The sequence below is a fragment of the Mesocricetus auratus genome, unplaced genomic scaffold (genome assembly GCF_017639785.1).
Source record: "Mesocricetus auratus isolate SY011 unplaced genomic scaffold, BCM_Maur_2.0 Super-Scaffold_100013, whole genome shotgun sequence".
Classification (NCBI taxonomy): Eukaryota; Metazoa; Chordata; class Mammalia; order Rodentia; family Cricetidae; genus Mesocricetus; species Mesocricetus auratus.
In genome coordinates, this window is record NW_024429196.1 from 4,654,264 (window position 1) to 4,671,722 (window position 17,459).

Below are 17,459 nucleotides of genomic sequence, written 5' to 3' on the forward strand. Positions count from 1 at the left end.
GACACAAGTAGGACAAAGCGAAGCAGTTATTAGCTGATGAGAGCAGCATTGGATTTGAAAAGAGAACTGTCCATGGTTAAAAGGAGTAGATGACCAGTTGAAAAACCCAGTGTTTTTAAGCCGAGCTTCTTGGCCAAAGACTTCTTTCTCTTTATTTGATGGCATCTAGTAAATGGAATTTATAGTACTGAAGTTTGGGAGCTGTTGTGTATTTAAGAGGGAGATAGACCTTGTACTGCATGCGTGCGCGCGCGCGCGCGCGCGTGTGTGTGTGTGTGTGTGTGTGTGTGTGTGCATCGTCAGCAGGTGGCAGGTGCCAATATGCAGTGGTGCCCAGGAGAGCAAATGCAGTCCTCTGCAGCACTGAGCACCTTTGCTCAGAGTGCAATTGTGACTTTCTGGGGAGGCCTGGCAGCACCAATCCCAGTTTTCTAAGCAGTCCACCCTTCTTATTCTCTAGAAACAAGCAGAGAAGCCTCCAGCTGCAGACTTACGGTGTGATTGTTATTGTCAATCTTTCAAATTGTGACTGAGCATTAAGGTAGAAAACTGGGACAGGACTTGGCATTGGCAACAGCACCACCTTCTGGCCAGTGAAACTCCAGCTTCTAGATAGATTTTTAAAAAATTATTATTTATACCTGTTTTTTAATTCAAATTAGAAACAAGCTTGCTTCACATGTCAATCCCAGATCCCCCTCACTCCCCTTCTCCCCTGCCTCCCTCCCCCAATCCCAACTCCACTCTCCAGGGAGGGTGAGGCCCTTCATGGGGAATCTCCAAAGTCTGTCATATTGTCCCTGGGCAAGGGTTAGGTCCTCCCCCATGTGTCCAGGCTGAGAGAGCATCCCTCCATGTGGTATGGGCTCACAAAGTCCATTTGGATGCCAGGATAAATACTGATAGAGTTTTCTTTCGGATCTTGTTTTTTATTTATGCAACTGCCATGTATTCCAGAACACAAACTCACCCCAGATTTAAAAGTCATTTTTCCAATGGGATTCTAGTTCCATGTGCCACTCAGACCAACATAATCCATGCTGTGGAACACCAGCATCCTTTTCATCAGAAGCAGCTGGGTTGAGAAGTAGGAAGGGTTTAAGTCAGGTAGGCAGCTATTGCTTTTAAGTCAGTAAGAAAAGGGAGGGTGAAGTTGCTCAGGGTACCAGTGGAGGACAGATGGTAAGAGCTAAGACAGATTGACAAGGTTAGATGGCTAAGTTGGAGACATTACTGGAGGGTGAGAAGTCTGCTGTCTTGCAGAGTTTTGATGGGCAATTTGGGAAGGAAGGTAGAAACTTCCTGGGAAGTCATGGATAGCATGTTAATAGGTCATTTCATTGCTGCAGCAAAATACCTGTGGTACAAACTTAAAGTAGGAAGAGAAAGGACTTACTTTGGCTCATAGTTTCAGAGGTTTGGATCCATGCTCAGTTGGCTCTATTATTTCTGGGTCTGTGGTGAGACAGAATATTATGGTGGAAAGGTATGATGAAGAAATGAGAAATTGTGTTCATTTCAGAGAGAGAGAGGAGAGAGAGGAGAGAGGAGACAGGAGAGGGAGAGGAGAGGAGGAGAGGAGAGGAGAGAGAGGAGAGAGAGGAGAGAGGGGAGGGAGAGAAGAGGAAGAGAGGAGAGAGAGAGAGGAGTCAAGACACACACCACCAGTGACGCACTTTCTCCAAGCTGACAAAGCTGGTGCCACCTCACAACAATGCCATCTGATTGTGAATTCATCAACAGCTTCATCCACTCACTAGAACAGAATCCTCTCAGTCCAGTCACCGGGGACCACACCTTCAACATCTGAGCTTTGCAGGGAAACTTCATGTCCAAACAGGCGGAAAGCAATAATGATAGAGGATTGGCAGCGGGAGGGACAACACTAAGGGGAGAGAATGACGCCCTGAGTGTAGTCTAATATTGGTCTTATCGACAGCTGGATGGACACTCTGGCGTGCTCCTCCGGGAGAGAATGCTTGGGAAACACACTGCTCATCATTATCATTCGAATGGAGGTCAATAAAATCTATAGTTTGGTTTTTGAGACAGACTGACCTCAAATTCAGTATGCAGCAAAGGACAACAACTTGGAACTCCTGATCCTCTGGCCTCTACTGACACCGCCCCTAAGTTCAGGGATTACAGGCATGCACCACCACTCTGGTTTATGTGATGCTGGGGAATTAACCCTGGGATTCATGCATTCCAGACAAGCACTCTACCAACTGAACTACCCAGCCCCAAGACTATGGTTTTAACAAAGTTATTAAAAAGAAATATACAGAATGAACAAACAGAGCCCGGCAGCAGATGGCACGCTGAAAACATGGGCAGAAAGAAAGGAGGACTCTGCTGGAGCTGGGGAATCAGAGAAAACAAATGGATAGGGAAGGCAGAGGAGGAACACCAGAGGAAGACAGCGGCTTAAGAAAGACAGGACTGGCAGAGGCGGTGATCTCACTTCTAGACAAAGAACTACAGCAACCAATGACTGTGGAGAGAGGGAGAATTAGCTTCTCCTGGGCATTAGCCCCCAAATTGGCTATCCAATATAAAGTGGTCATCCCTGAAACCGCATACATGCAAACCACATGCATACATACAACCAGTGGGTTGTATTTATATATTTGTGCAAACATATATATATATATATATGTGTGTGTGCGCACAATAATTTAAAAAGAGGCTACCAGTTTTAAGGTGTAATCCCAGCTCTCAGGATGTGGAGATAATCAGACTCCTGGGGCTCCCTAGCCTTCTTGGCAAGCTCCAGACTAGTAAGATACCCTGTCTCAAAAAATCAAGACGGACAGGGCCTGAAGAACAGCATTTGAGGTTGACCTCTATGTGTATATATGCAAGCATGCATTCGAGCAATGTATACACATACACACACACACACACCCACACACACACACACACACACACACACACACACACACACACACACGCGCGCGCGCGCGCTCGCGCGATGGGGCACTAGAGACTAGAGTTAGGTAAGGATAGAAAAGGTCACTTAGCAATTACATCACTTGGTGACTCAGAAGACTCCTGCAGAGGAGACATTGAAGGTCTTGGAAGCTGGGGCAGGAGTGGAGCTGTGAATGGGGTCTGATTATCATAGCAAACTGGCTGCCTTCATCAGCTCCTGACCAGCCTGAAGTCATGCTCTTCACTGGGCTTGTCTGTAGGTAAAAGAGATCAAACACACAGGCCAACTTACTTTTTTCTTTTGTAGAAGTCATTTTTAAAAAACCAAGATAAAATTTGCGCAGAATGAAATGCAGAGGCCTCAAGGGTTCAAGGCATTTTGACAAATGTTAGATTGTATAACCAACTCCTGAATCCACTGAAAACATTGCCCTAGAAACTTCCCTGTCACCTGGTCCTAGACCATCTGCATTCTCCATGGGCTGCAGCAATCCTCAATCTCTACCCCAACAAGCGCTGTGCTGATGGTTGAATGTCAGCAACTGGAATCCTCAGGCTGTAAACACTGTTGGAGAGCCGAGATTCACTCACTTTGCTTCAGAGTTATCAGCTGTCTGTACTTGCCCCATGGCCTTATCTCTCAGAGGCTATTTGTGCATCCAGTGTCTGCTGATGGGTGTTTAGCTTGTTACAAGGTGTTAGCTGCAGTGACTAATGTTGCAAAAAGCAGCTTCCTACAAAGACTTTTTAGTCTAGAGATTATTTAAATCAAATACCTGGGGTGGGGAGGTGGAGAGGGTAGGGCATGAGGACTTGTGCTGGCTACATCATAAGGTAGGTGTACTGTATCTTTATAGGAAACAGTGTTTCAAAGCAATCCTAACATTTCCCTGCCTGTCAGTAATGCAAAAGCATTCTAGTTCTACATCCTTGGCCCTTGTCATTTGGTGTTTTAAAAATACTGTTTGTTTATTTATGCATTTATTTCTGAGACAGGGTTTCTCTGTGTAACCACCCTGGTTGTCCTGGAACTCACTCTATGGATCAGGCTGGCCTTGAACACACAGAGATTTGCCTGCCTCTGCCTCCTGAATGCTGGGATTAAAGGTGTGCACCAACACCACCCAGCTAAATGCTTTATTGTGTTTATTTATTTGAGTGTGTGTGCACAGGACTGCACGCCACAATGTCCTAGCATAGAGGTCAGAAAACAACTTGCAAGAGTCAGTTTTCTTCTTCCACCATGTGGGATCCTACTCAGGCTGTCTGTGTTGGCAGCAAGCACCTTTACCCCCTGTGCCATCTTGCCAGCCCTCACTTGGTGCCTGGAATCTTTCTCAGGAGCATGGAAGGGTGTCTGTCTCCAAGGGGATTTAATGTGCATTTCTCTCCTGATTAAAAATGTCAGACACCTTTGCAAATGCATGTCATTTTATTAAGTGTCTGCTCATAACCTTTAACTTTTTATGCTTGATATTCATTTATGTTGAAAGAAATGATGCTAATAATCACTTTCCATGAACTAACCAAAAGTTTTTTTAAACCAACAGTCTAAGTGGGTTTAAAATGGAAATCTTTTATGTGTTTTGCCAAAGGCAAATGGAACGACTGAAACATGGGAGAAATCTTTCATTTGCAATAACAGTTAACTTTAAAAGTATATCCATGTTATTTTATGTCAAGCTGTTTGAAGGTGGGGCTGCCGCCCTCATCGACTAAGGGGCAGAATAAGTCAAGGAGAATCCATGCCACTCATTCCGGTCAAGTAGGATCCGTGACACTCATTCAGTTAAACCTGGGATTCAGTGAGGAGTAAGACCAGCAATGTGCAGGTCAAGATGAGGTCTCCTTTGTCTGAGTCCGAATCTAGCAGTGGAAACTGTCAGAAATATAAACTACAGGGAATTCTGATTTTGAGTTTGCTCACAGGAACCAGCAGCCAGCATTGTGAGGGAGGATCAATCTGTATTCTTGAACTAGGGCCCTGGGCTTAGAGTGCTGTGGAGACCTTGCTTTGAGCTGTAACCTATTCTGTTAAGTGTGAGGCCTCTGATGCCTGCACCCCAAGTCATTCTTACTTTATTCACATTACCCTCATACCCCCCAGTTTGAACCCAGGACCTCATACATGCTAGGAAAAATTTCTCCCATGTACCTGCTACCCCAGCCCTCTTACATTTTGGAGACAGAGTCTCACTGTATTGCCCAGATTGACCTTGATCTCATTATGTAGTCCAGGCAGGCTTTGAATGGGTGGTTCTCCTGTCTCAGACTTCTGGCACTTTATACAGTCATGTACAACCTGACTTCATGACTAGTAGAGTATATGCTTGTATTAGCATGTGAGGTGGGTGCTGCTCACCGTGTGTGTGTGTGTGTGTGTGTGTGTGTGTGTGTGTGTGTGTGTGTGTAGCTAGGGGTTGATATGTGACGTCTTCCTCTTTCACCCTCTACCTTGAGTTCATTTGTTTTTGAGACAAGGTCTCTTTTTGTAGTCCTGGAACTCACAATGTAGACCAGGCTGGCCTTGAACTAGAAGTGATCCTTCTGACGCATCCTCCCCAGGACTGGGATTAAAGGTGTGTGTCACCACGTCCTACTTTCCACCTAGTTCCTAAGAGACAGGTTCTCTCGCTGAACCTGGAACTGACTGATCCGAGACTCCAGGGATCTTTCTGTCTCCACCATGCGGGATGGCAGTTACCCCTCCGTGGGGATCCCGACGGATGCTAATGCTTACACAGTAAGCACTTCACCCTACAGGCCATCTCCCTCATGTCTTATTGTCAACACGTAAATCCAGAGTGCATTTCGGATCCACTGTGTTAGGTTCTGTGTGGTAGTTCTTAACACGCTTCTCTTTAAAAGCAGCCACCTGGGGGACTGCTATGGGCATCTACATGAATTTAGTGCCTGCTAGCTAATTTCGACCCCAAGCCTCTTTCCAGTCAGTAATCTCCAAACCTGGTGTAATAATACAGTGAACGTCTGCAGCAACTCTTTTTTCTAAAAAACTGTAAGGGACAGAGTGGCAAGAGACACCACACCCTAGGGCTCCAGGACCCCATCAAAGTGGAAGGAACTTTAGGCGGTCCTAAGTTCGGCAGGGTGTGTGTGGGTGGGAACCTCTTGCTGCGCACGCGCACTCACGCTTAGAGTGGCCGGCGCACGCGCACAGGATCAGCTCCCCGCGCAATGGAGCGGGTGTTGGCGGATGCGCTTCTGGCGCAGAGCCGAGAGCCCTGCGCACTGCTGGGGGCACTGTGTGGCGGAGAGGCGACTGCGGAGCGGGCGGAGACTCTGCGTCTGGTGCTGCAGCAGCTGGAGGAACGCGACGTGGGCGCCGGCGTACTAGCCGAGGCCGCGCACGAGGTGGCCAAGGGCCACCTGGTGCCTTTACTGAACGCGTCCCCCGAAGGAGGGCCTGCGGGACGGCGCGTGCTCCGAGCGGCGAGCGCGGCGCTGCGCTCATGTGCGCGCCTGGCGGGGCCCGAACTGGCGGTTGCTCTGGCTGAGGACGCCCTGCGCGAGCTGCCGGCCGTGCCGGCCGTGGAGCTTCTGGCAGCCGTGGCGCCGTGTCTGCGCGCCCTCGAGGATGCCCCCCTGCTGCGTCGTCTGGCGCGCACGTCCGTGGAGCTGGCGCTGGCCGGGGACGCGCCGCCAGCGGTGGGCGCGCGCCTGCTGCCTGCGCTGGCCCAGAGTGCAGAACCGGCGCTGCGGGAGGCTTGGGACACGTTGGGCTCCTTGGGACCCGGAGCTGAGGGTCGCACTGGGCCAGAGCTGCTGGTACTGAGCGCGCTGGCTGAGAAGCTGCTGTCAGTTCGTGCGCGCCATGCGGATCTCGACACGCGCCTCCGAGGCAGCTTCTGGAGAATCGTACAGGCGGGGCTGGGCCGCGCGCAAGACGCGCTCACGCGCAAGCGTGCGCGCTACCTGCTGCAGAGGGCTGTGCAGGTGTCTGCAGAGCTGGCGATGGACTGTTCCTGTAGTCCCCAGGACACAATGGGTACCCACTTTTCTCTCCCTTTCTAAAATGATTCATTTATGTGTGTGTACCACGTGCGTGTAGGTGCCTGGGAGGGCATCGTATCATCTTGAGCTGGCGATTGTGAACTTTTTATTTGTGCTGGGAAACAAACCCCAGGCCTCTAGAAGAGCATGAAGTGCTGTTAGCCACTGAACATCTCTCCAGCCTGGTACCTGCTTGTTTCTTTGCCCCAGCTCCACACTGCTTCCCCAAACCAGCTCTTCAGAGGATTTGGAACCTTCATGTGACACCCCTACACTGGTATCTGCCTGTGCTTTGGGAACAGTGGATCCAGGGTAGGGTGTGATACTGCACATTCTGTAGCATGATCTGTAAGAACTAGCCTATCATAGAAAAAGGAAGGGTCGACATCTGTATCAGTCTGAAAGCGAGGTGCAGTGTCCCAAGTTAGTGTTTGAAACTTGAGGTACAGAATTAAGTATTCTCTTGACATTCCTTTGGGAATTGTAGGAGTGGGGTTTGTGTGTGTGTGCGCGCGCGCGCGTGCGCGCACGAGTTGGACTGTGTATAGGCCTGAAGTCAGCAGAAGGTGTTTCCCTTGATCGCTCTCCATTTTATTTTTTGAGCCAGGGTTTCTGCATCAGGAACTCAGGATTTAGCTAGACTGGCTGACCAGGGATCCTGTTCTTTTATTCCCCCATTCTCCTGCCTCTGCCTCCCCAGTTAGCATTACAAGCACATGCCACAATGACTGGCTTTCTACATGGGTGCTCCTTTTATGTCTGATGTGTTGTCATTTCCATTTGAACTTTTTATTATACTTATCGTGTGTGTGTGTGTGTGTGTGCTGTGGCACCCTTGTGGGAAGTCACAGGCTTGGCAGCAAGTGTCTTCACCCGCTGAGCCCCATTTGGACTTTAAAAACAAAGCAAATCCTTCCCACCTTTTGGCATGTCCCCAGCCGGTCTTCCATGCTGTTTACCTTTCCTGTTATGTCCTTTGACGTTCTTCACATGTCCATCAGCTGGGTGACTGAGTCTTTGGCTTCACTTTCTGTTTTATCTTGGGTTGTGGAGTTGTCTCTTATAATGAGTAGAGACTTAGTAAATATTTCTGCCTAGTGATGGGACTTTAACTTCTGTTAGGTTCATAGCATATGGTTTTGAGTTGAGTGATCTGGTATGGGTTGAGCCGACTTTGAGTTGCTGATGCTCGACTTCATCACACTCCCATATTCAGTTCTGGTGAGACTCTGGTCGCCTTGTGCATGGCGTGAAGTCTGGAGAGCCCTTGGCTGCTGAGCTTGACAGTTGGTGCTTGTTGATTCTGATGGCTGCCTCTCCAGTGGCATCCTAGACCTGCCGGTCTGTGCTTTGGGGCTGAAGTTTTCCCTGCTAGCTCTGTGTCCTCTCTTGGGACATGTAGCTTCTGTCTTGTCCCCAGAGAAAGGCTTGGAACAGCCAAGTGCTCTGGGTGTCTGTCACACTCACTGTGGATGGAGAGCACAGACACTCATCCCCTCCCTTTTCTACTGTCATGTCCCCCTTCTAACCACTCCCCTTCTGGCATTCCCCTTCTGACCATCCCCCCTCATCTGACTATCCCCCTTTATCTGACCATCCCCCTCCTCTGACCATCCCCCCTTCTGACCATCCCCCTCCTCTGACCATCCCCCTCCTCTGACCATCCCCTCTTCTGACCATCCCCCTTCTGACCATCCCCCTCTGACCATCCCCTTCTCTGACCATCCCCCTCCTCTGACCATCCCCTCTTCTGACCATCCCCCTTCTGACCATCCCCCTCTGACCATCCCCCTTCTCTGACCATCCCCCTTGTGACCATCCCCTCTTCTGACCATCCCCCTTCTGACCATCCCCCCTTCTGACCATCCCCCTTCTCTGACCATCCCCCTCCTCTGACCATACCCCCTTCTGACCATCCCCCTCCTCTGACCATATCCCCTTCTGACCATCCCCCCTTCTGACCATTCCCCCTTCTGACCATCTCCCCCTTCTGACCATCCCCCTCCTCTGACCTCCTGTCTTCTTACCACCTCCCCTTCTGAAGCCCACACCAGCTTTGTCTCAGGGGTGGATCCAGCAGGAGTTAGTTGGTTTTTTGCCTTTGCCAGGCTGCAGACTCCTAATGGTCTGTTGGTGCAGCTTCAGAAGAGGTTTTCTGTCTCTTTCCAGAGGTAGCTAGCCTTTGCTTGGTATCAGGTAGGGACAAGAGCATCTTCTTTGGCCCCTTTTGGAGGTGGCTTCCAGAGATAGCCAGGGGTGGGGAGTTGCTCACCAGTGAGTGTCCTGTAGCACACGGGCAGGGGCAAGTCCTTCTGCCCCTCAGACTAAGACAGGTTTGTAGACCCTCCAGGGTCTGTGACCTGCCTGTGTCCTCAGAAAGCCAACAAAAGAGCTGGTGACTTCTTAGGGGGTCCCAGGGATTCTAACCTGTTCACCCTGACAACTCAGAGCTAGCTTTTAATTGCTTCCTCAAAGTGCCATGTTTTAAGAACTCCTTTTCCCATCCCTTCCCCCATGCGCCACCAAATGTGGGGTGCAGCTTGTATGTCCTTTCTTTTGGGGACACTTTCTGTACTTTGGAATTGTGCTCTCTGATGGTCCCTAAACATTGAGGGGTTTGTGGTTATCCATCATTTCCTTTTCAGCTTCTTGCTTCCACAGCAGAGTGGAGACCATCTGAACACCTTCATTTTGACCTTACAGCTTGACTGGTGGTTTGATCAGCTGGACTTCCAGCTGGGGGATACATTTATATACAAATCTTATGAGACTGACACACTACCTACCACGCTAACAAGGCTCCTTTCCATCCAAATTTTAAAGGCATCTGTCCATCCAGCTGTATTTTAAGAAGCTGGAGATGATTCTGGATCCTGCAACTTCTCTGTGGACGTTCCTAGAGTTCAGGACCCAGGCATCCTGGAATCTCCTCTTTCATCCATGTGCAGCACACTTGGTGTACTTGGACAGCCTGGAAATCACTGTCCTTTGATTCTGGAAAGTTTTTCCTGAGTTATGTCGGTGGTGATTCCTCCCTTGCTTTCTCTTCCCTCTTCTCTTCTTGAAGAAACTCACCAAGGGAAGTCAGAGCAGAGACCTGAAGTGGAGACCATGGGGGAGTGCTACTTATTGGCTTGTTCTCTAGCCTGCCTTCTTATGTAGTCTGGGACCACCTGCCCAGGAGTGGCACCACCCACAGAAAGCTGGGTGTGGGGTGGGTTTAAGGCAAATCAAATTGTTTCTTGGCTTTCCCTGTGTCAACTAAACCTTATTCATTTCCTTCCAAAGTCAGCTCAGATTTTCACATTGTAAATTTTATTGCTTTGTATGTTTCTGGGTTATTTTGTTGTTTCAGGTTTTTTTTTTTTTTTTTTTTTTTGGGGATTTGCCTTTGCTGTTCAAATCTTGGGGAAGAAAGTAGAGTTTGTGCAAACTTGTCATTCTTACCCAGAATTCCACAACAGTAATCTTAAGAAAACAAAGCAACTGGGCTGGAGAGATGGCTCAGTGGTTAAGAGTATTGACTGTTCTTCCAGAGGTCCTGAGTTCAATTCCCAGCAACCACATGGTGGCTCATAACCACCTTGAATGAGCTCTGATGCCCTCTGCTGGCATGCAGGCAGAAGATTGTATACATAATAAATAAATAAAATATTAAAAAAAAGAAAACAAAGCAACACACAAACGAAACAAGGCTTAGGAATGGTGGCACATGGCTGCCATCCCAGCAGAGACAGGAGGTTCAAGAAATCAAAGTGTCTTTGATTGCATACCTAAATATCTAGGCTAGTCTGGGAGATTTTGTCTAAAAAAAAAATCCCTCAACCCAAAAAACAAAAGCAAAAATTCAAACTCAGAGTAACCAAACAAGCAGACAGCAACAACAAAAACAAAATCAAACAGAATTTCTGTAGACAGATTTTTCTTTGGGCCACCAGTTCACAATAAAACAACATGGAGACTTGTTAATTATGAAAGCTTGGCCTTAGCTTAGACTTGTTCCTAATTAGTTCTTTAACTCAGAGTAACCCATATCTTTTAATCTACATTCTTTTGTATGGCTCGGTTACCTTTATTCTGTAGTCTCCATCTTGCTTCCTCTCCATCTTGGTGGCTACTCTGCCTTTCTTCTTCCCAGTTCTTTGTCCAGAAGTCCCGCCTATACCTCCTGCCTAGCTATTGGCCACTTAGTTTTTTATTAAACCAATCACAGTGGTACATCTTCACATGACGTAAAGGAGTATTCTACAACAAATTTCTTCTTGAGTTTCCCAAGCTTTTTAAGTGGGTCCCCTTCATGGTTACTGATTACCTCATTTGGTGGCACTAGAATTAAGAATTGTTGTTATGAAGGACTTAACCACATAGCTTTTTTTTCCCTTTTAAAATTCTCTTAGGTCCAAGCTTATTCTGGTGGTCGGAGAAGAAAAAAGACGAGCTTCTAAAGTTTTGGGAAAACTATATCTTGATCATGGAAGTTCTAGAAGGAAATCAGGTGCGTGTTCTCCTGTCTTAGTGGATCCTGTAGTCCGTGGGCCTTTCCCAGGCATTCACAGGAAGGCCAGCTTGTGTAAGCATGGCTGAATCCTTTGCTTTCTGAATAAGTACAATTCAAGACAGCATGTAAATTGTTTATGGAAATGAAAGAATGCTTTCAGTGGATTCATGTGATTGTTCAAAACTTTAGTCTCACTTGATCTTCCCTTGGCATTCTCCAACTGCTGTGTTTGCCAGGGTGGCCCATCGTGTTACCAAGTATAAATTAGTGGGCCCACCCCTATACTTTTGGATTTAGTTCATTTGGAGTAAGACCTCAGAGTGTGAACTTTGGATGAGTTTGTAGGTGACACCTGTACAGCTGTCCTGGCGTCTAGTGTCTAGTTTTAAAAGTCACTCTCTGTATGAATCCCAACATGTCAGAGTTCTGTCCACGGTTCCTTTTCTTGTTTAAAAGGGTCCCAGTGTGTAAGGATCCTCATCTGTAAGAATCTTCACCTGTGAGGTTCCTGCATGTGCACCCCTGTCTGTAAGCTGTAGACCATGGGTCAGTATCTGTGGAGTCAGTCCACAGCACCACCCTGCTCCACGCTAAGTGTACAGAGACAATGCCTGGGAGGTGGGCAGCCTTTCTAAGTTCAGATAAACTTCCAGGGTTGCTTTGGTCTGCTAATCCATCAGACCTTCATTATTTGTTTTAGAAACTTAGATTTAAAGTGATTTTGAATTTGTGAGTCATACTCCTGTTGAATTGTCACAGCATGGCCTAAGAGTCACAGGAACACTGGGCTCTGGATCCACTCTGCTTTCAATGTGTGACCCCGACAATGGTGGGTACTAGGGGAAATGCTTCCATACATTTTCCCGTTTTAGTCTCCCAGCCTTGCTGGTTTCTGGGGTCTATTGAGGATCACATGATACGAGTTAGGATATCCCCTGTGGAAATATACATGGCACCATAACCGGGGTGTAGACTGTGTTCCCCAGCTTTGCCTGCTCGGTCTCACACGCATGATCACGCTTCAGACCTGGGAGAACCAGGCTCCTGACACCTGCATTAGATATAGTAATGAGAGAAAGGTTGCAGTTCTGTAAACAGGAACCTTTTCCTGAGGTTTGAAAGACGTTTTGTGTGTTTTTTCATGAGATTCTTTGCTCTTATTTTTAGATACATGTCATAAAGCCAGTCTTACCAAAGCTAAACAGTCTGTTTGAATACGCAGTATCAGAGGAAAATGGTAACGATTACTTTTTGGTTTTGTTTATTTGTTTGTTTTAATAATGCTAGTAATCTCCCTGATCTTATAACTAACCATTATTTATCACAGAGACTTTGGGAAAAGCGCAAACGCTGAGGAGGAAATGGGATCAGCAGCAAGTGTTACTGGGCTCTGGCATTGTGGGTGTCCGCGGTCTGAGCACACTGCCACACATTTAACCCACTTGCCCTGTGTCCACATTGCACCCTCTACCCATCTCCTTAGGACATAGCTTTAAATGGCTTCAGAGATTTCAGTAATTTAAAAGCATGATTAGTTGTTTTTTAAGTGGTTTATTATAAAAATATCAAGAACGTTTCCTTTCTTTATAAAAAGGAAAGGATATGTGATGAACCCATGACTTGTCTTGGTCATAGCAAATATACAGAGTGGGCAGCCTCATCTCCCGGGCTGTGTGCAGTGTCTGCTGCTCCCTCGCTAGCAGCTCAGCTTCCTTTCTTCATCTGCAAATCTCAGGGTGTGTCCTTAACAGAGCCTGCTGGGGAGAGGGCCCCATAGGCAAAGGGCTTACTGTACAAGCAAGAGGATCCTCAGTACCAATATAAATGCCTTGTGGGTCTGGTTACCCACCTGCAATCCCGGCATTCCCGAGGCAGACCCAGGGGATCCTCGTGTGGGCTGACTAGGTAGATTAGTCAAATCAGCAAGCTCTGGGCTCAGCAAGAGACCTTCCCTCGCTATATAAAGTGGAGAGGGATCAAGGAAGACACCAGATGTCAACCTCTGGCCTCCACACACGTGTGCCCAAGCTGGAGCACATGCACATGTACATGCATCTGCCCACCCACACAAATAAGAAACTACCAGTGCTTTCGTGGTAGTGCTGTTTTGTTTTTTGTTTTTGTTTTTTTTAATGATAGCCATTTGATATGGATATATATTTTTAACTGCTTTCCATCCTTATTGTCTTGTATCTTTTTAATATATCAATACATATCTATCTCTTGTTTATTAGACTGGATGGGCAATAGTTTCTTTGTTAGGTATCTTCGAGTTCTTAGGAAGTGGTCATTCAAGGGTGTGTGTGTTTGAGCCCTTGATCACTCCTGAGTTGGGAGAGAGTTTGAGAAGAAACACAGCAAACCTGGAGCTTCCTAAAGTGGCTTTGTGAGATTAAGCTGCAGCTAACTGCAGGCCGGAGGCTCTCTGTCCATAGGAATGGGAAGGTGCTATTTCATGTATTTACTCATGAGGATTCTGGCTGATAGGTGGTGGCTGCCCTGGGTAATTACCTTCCTGATAGTCTGAGCCCTCAGGAATTGGTCTTTATTCTCCTCATGGCTGTGGCGGTTCTCTGACACAGTGAGAGTTTTCACAGACCGTAGGCATCTTTTGTCCCACCTGGGGCTAGCATCTAATAGGATCCCACCATTCCCTTTCGCCCTTGCTGTTAAAATGATGCTCTCATTACATGCTTTGCCCATAGCCAAACAGCAATTACTGATTTTGAGAAGTTACCATTGACAGTTGAGAAAGCATGTTGGAGTGAATTAGACAGTAGACCAATTTAGTTATAGAATACCATGAGGTAAAAAAGTGATTTTCTAATATAATTAAATAAAGGCTATTTTAAGAATCAGAAACAGTATATAGAAGATACACATTTACCCCATCTTTTTTAAAAGGGGTTTTTATTTTTGTGAATGTGTGCGTGCCTACGTGATGCACCACAAGCACACAGGTGCCCTCGGAGGCCAGAAGAAGGTATTCGTTTGCTGTAGCTGGAGTTACAGGCTGGTGTGAGCCGTCTGATATGGGTGCTGAGAATCGAACCCCAGTGCTCTGGGAGAGTGGTGAGTGCTCTTAACCACCGAGCCCTCTCTCCAGGCCCGTATTCTGTCTTTCATTGTGGATCCAATCACATACTCACTTGAGAGGTCCTTGCTCCATGTCAGTGTGTACAAGCGCTGGGGTTGGGGAGGGGCACAGTATTTTTCCACTTGAGTTTAGTCTTTTTTCCATGAAACAGTAGTTTTGGCTCCAAGTCCTATGAGGAGAACAGAGAAAGGGCCAAAAAGGAGTTCATGTGAAGGGAGGTTAGGCATGACATGGGGGTGACATATAGACAGACGAGGAGCTGAGCAGCCCTGGGATGGAGACCTCTGTGAGAGTGGTAGGGACACTGGGGTGGCCAACTTCCGCCTGTGTCTTGTTCACAGTTTAAGAATGGTGGGAAGCTATTCAGAGGTTTTAAGTAGTGGGGTGATGGTTTGAAAGTTGTGTGTGAAAAGTGGCCTCTAGTTGGGTGCAGGGAGAATGTGCTGATCCACCCCAGATCTGAAGTTCCCCAGGACATGCAGGCCCTTCTTGAGCACTGTGGTGGCTGAAGTAGCTGAGTGCATCCAAGATGCTGAACGCTGGGTGATTGGGTTCCGCACGCTCCATGGATGTGATTAACAAACTCACTGTGGCGGTGCTGGTGTTGTTAGTGTGGCTGTCCACTGCACGCAGATTTGTGGTATGAACCTCCAGGCTCTGCACAGGGATCTCAAGCTAGAGTTGTATGTCACTCAGGTGCTCATTCCCACAGGCTGCTGGCTCTTCCATCCCTCCTGGCACATGTGCATTTATAAAAGAATGTTTGAAAGCGAGAATAAAATCCTGACCAAAGAAGGCGTGATCCACTTCTTGGAGCTGTATGAAGTGAAATCGCTTCCATACTCACCAGAACTCTCCGAGGTAATGACATCCCAGCCCCTTCCTCTTTAACCATCCTCAGAACACAGGAGGTGAAGGCCGTGTCTCTGTCACATAGTCTTTTGTTTTCAAGCTCAAGATCTTTTGTGTTGAAGAGAAAAACAACCAAGTGGGCAAGCTGCCAACCTCAGTAACTGCCCAGGATAAGAGTTGCAGTGAGGGAAAGTTGCGTAGAGGTTGGAAGTCTGTGCTGTGGTGGAATGCGATGTGCGAGCGTCAGAAAACTGTGAGACAGTCAGGGAAGGTAAGCTCAGGCTTTGGTCAGGGAACTAGAGGTGCAAAAGAAGGAAAGGCTATGCCCTTCCGAGTTCGGGAGAGTAGGCAGACCACTCTGCAGAGCCTCTGGCAGCAGCTGCAGCGAGGGTGAGCCTTTTATACATCTGCACTCACCAAGCTGCTGGCCCTTAAAGCTCTCTGTGTAGCCAAGATTGACTCTGAACCTTGGTTCCTTTTGCCTCAACCTCTTGAGTGCTGGGCTTAGATGCACATCACCTCACCCATTTATGTGGCTCTAGGAATTGAACCCAGGACTTCAAGCATGCTAGCTAGGTGAGCACTCTGAGCCATGTTCCCATCTCTGTTTACCTGGCTCCTCAAATGTAGTTCTCCTGCTTGGGGAAAGCTGAGTGGGGGCCTATCAGTCAGGGTTCTTCAGGACAGAGTGACAGAATGCCGGTGTATTAAAAGGAAGTTTATTAGATTGGCATACAGCAATGGTCATCTGCTGGTTGGGGGGGGGCAGGAAACCAATAGCTGGTCAGGCATGAAGCTGGACACCTCAGTTATCCATTGTGGCACTGCAGGCCTAGATGGTTTCCAGAGAGCCACAGAGTATTCAGTCCATGTTGGAAGCCCAAAGAAGCTGGGTTCTGATGGAGCAAAGACTGGCAGCAGCAGTAGCAGCCATGGTGGCAGCTACAGGGTGGATGAACTCACAAGCAAGAGGTGAAGACAAGGAGGCAGACAGACAGCCTTTTCCTTCTGTATCTGGGTGGCTGCCGAAAGCTGCTGTCCACTCTCAGGGTGGGTCTTCTGCTCCAGGTGATTTAATTAAAGTGGTGCCTCCCAAGTGTGCCCAGAGACTGGCCTCATGGGTGAGCCAGGATCCCATTGAGCTGACAGTTATAGCAGGCTTGTCAGAGTTATTCCTCAGCTGTTGTCTTTGGCAGCGAAGCTCCTGGCGATGCTGTCCTGGAGCTATGGGTCACACTTGTCTGTGTGCACTTCGCCGTCTTCCGTCTGTCTCTGCCACTGTCCATCATCAGCCTCGCGCAGTGAATGGACCAAGAGAGTTAGGTCTATGCGGTCGGGCCCTGTAGCTCCATGTTCCCTTCCTTAGACCCAGTAGCTCACCTTGCGTCAGGGACACACACACCAACCTGCTTTTCTTGTCTGAACTCCGCACCACAAGCACCTGAGATGCATTCTGCCCCCTGCATCTCAGGTAAGCTGGGGGTGTGGTTAAGAGTGTCTAGGACTATTTGGGGGAATGTTAGTCCCCAACACCCACCTTCTCAGCACAGGCTGTCAGTCTTCCCTTGAGGAATCTTTATTTCCCTATTACTGTTTGTATTTCTTTGTCAAGCTCCTTTGTCCCCCATGCCCAGGGCCCTGGAGGTTGTTGGGGGGGGGGGGTTGCAGCATTCTGTCTGTGCTCACAGGACCCTCCCTGCATTAACCTGCTCTGCCCCTCAGCGCTCCTGTGTCCCTATGCAGAGCCAAGGCAGGTCCTCTTCTCTTCTGCGGTTGGAAATTTTTGTCAATTCCTTTCCTTTTCCCTTTTAGTTTATCACTGGCCCGCTGATGGATGCCCTCTCAGAGAGCTGTCTGTACAGCAGGTAAGCACCCATGCTGTTCTGTCATTGCTGTGGGGCTAGGGACCAAGCACAGGGCCTTGTGCATGCTAGGCCAGCAGCACATCGTGGATGAAGACCCTAATCCAAGGGCCATTCTCTTCCCCAGCAGCAATGCAGCGCTGTGCATCTGTACACACACTGATTCAAAAAACATGCCTAGCCCCTAGGGCATCTGCACACTGAT

General features: G+C 48.0%; 1 protein-coding gene and 1 long non-coding RNA gene across 4 annotated transcripts in view; one reads left to right on the forward strand and one right to left on the reverse strand.

Moving 5' to 3' along the window:
- Nucleotides 1–923: 923 nt before the first annotated feature.
- Nucleotides 924–6,234, reverse strand: LOC121143466. Its single transcript, XR_005880648.1, has 4 exons — nt 6,085–6,234; nt 3,031–3,188; nt 1,397–1,455; nt 924–1,075 (listed from the first exon to the last, which is right to left on the reverse strand). It is a non-coding gene; the product is annotated as an uncharacterized LOC121143466 (long non-coding RNA).
- Nucleotides 6,092–17,459, forward strand: part of Tarbp1 (TAR (HIV-1) RNA binding protein 1) — a 50,302-nt gene continuing 38,934 nt past the window's right edge. For all 3 annotated transcript variants that reach the window (XM_013122372.3, XM_005064696.4, XM_013122383.3), the window contains exons 1-5: nt 6,092–6,940; nt 11,343–11,440; nt 12,611–12,680; nt 15,253–15,401; nt 17,205–17,257. In XM_013122372.3, coding sequence (XP_012977826.1) covers nt 6,130–6,940; nt 11,343–11,440; nt 12,611–12,680; nt 15,253–15,401; nt 17,205–17,257 — 1,181 coding nt within the window. In that variant the 5' untranslated portion in view covers nt 6,092–6,129. The remainder of the gene's footprint in view (nt 6,941–11,342; nt 11,441–12,610; nt 12,681–15,252; nt 15,402–17,204; nt 17,258–17,459) is intronic.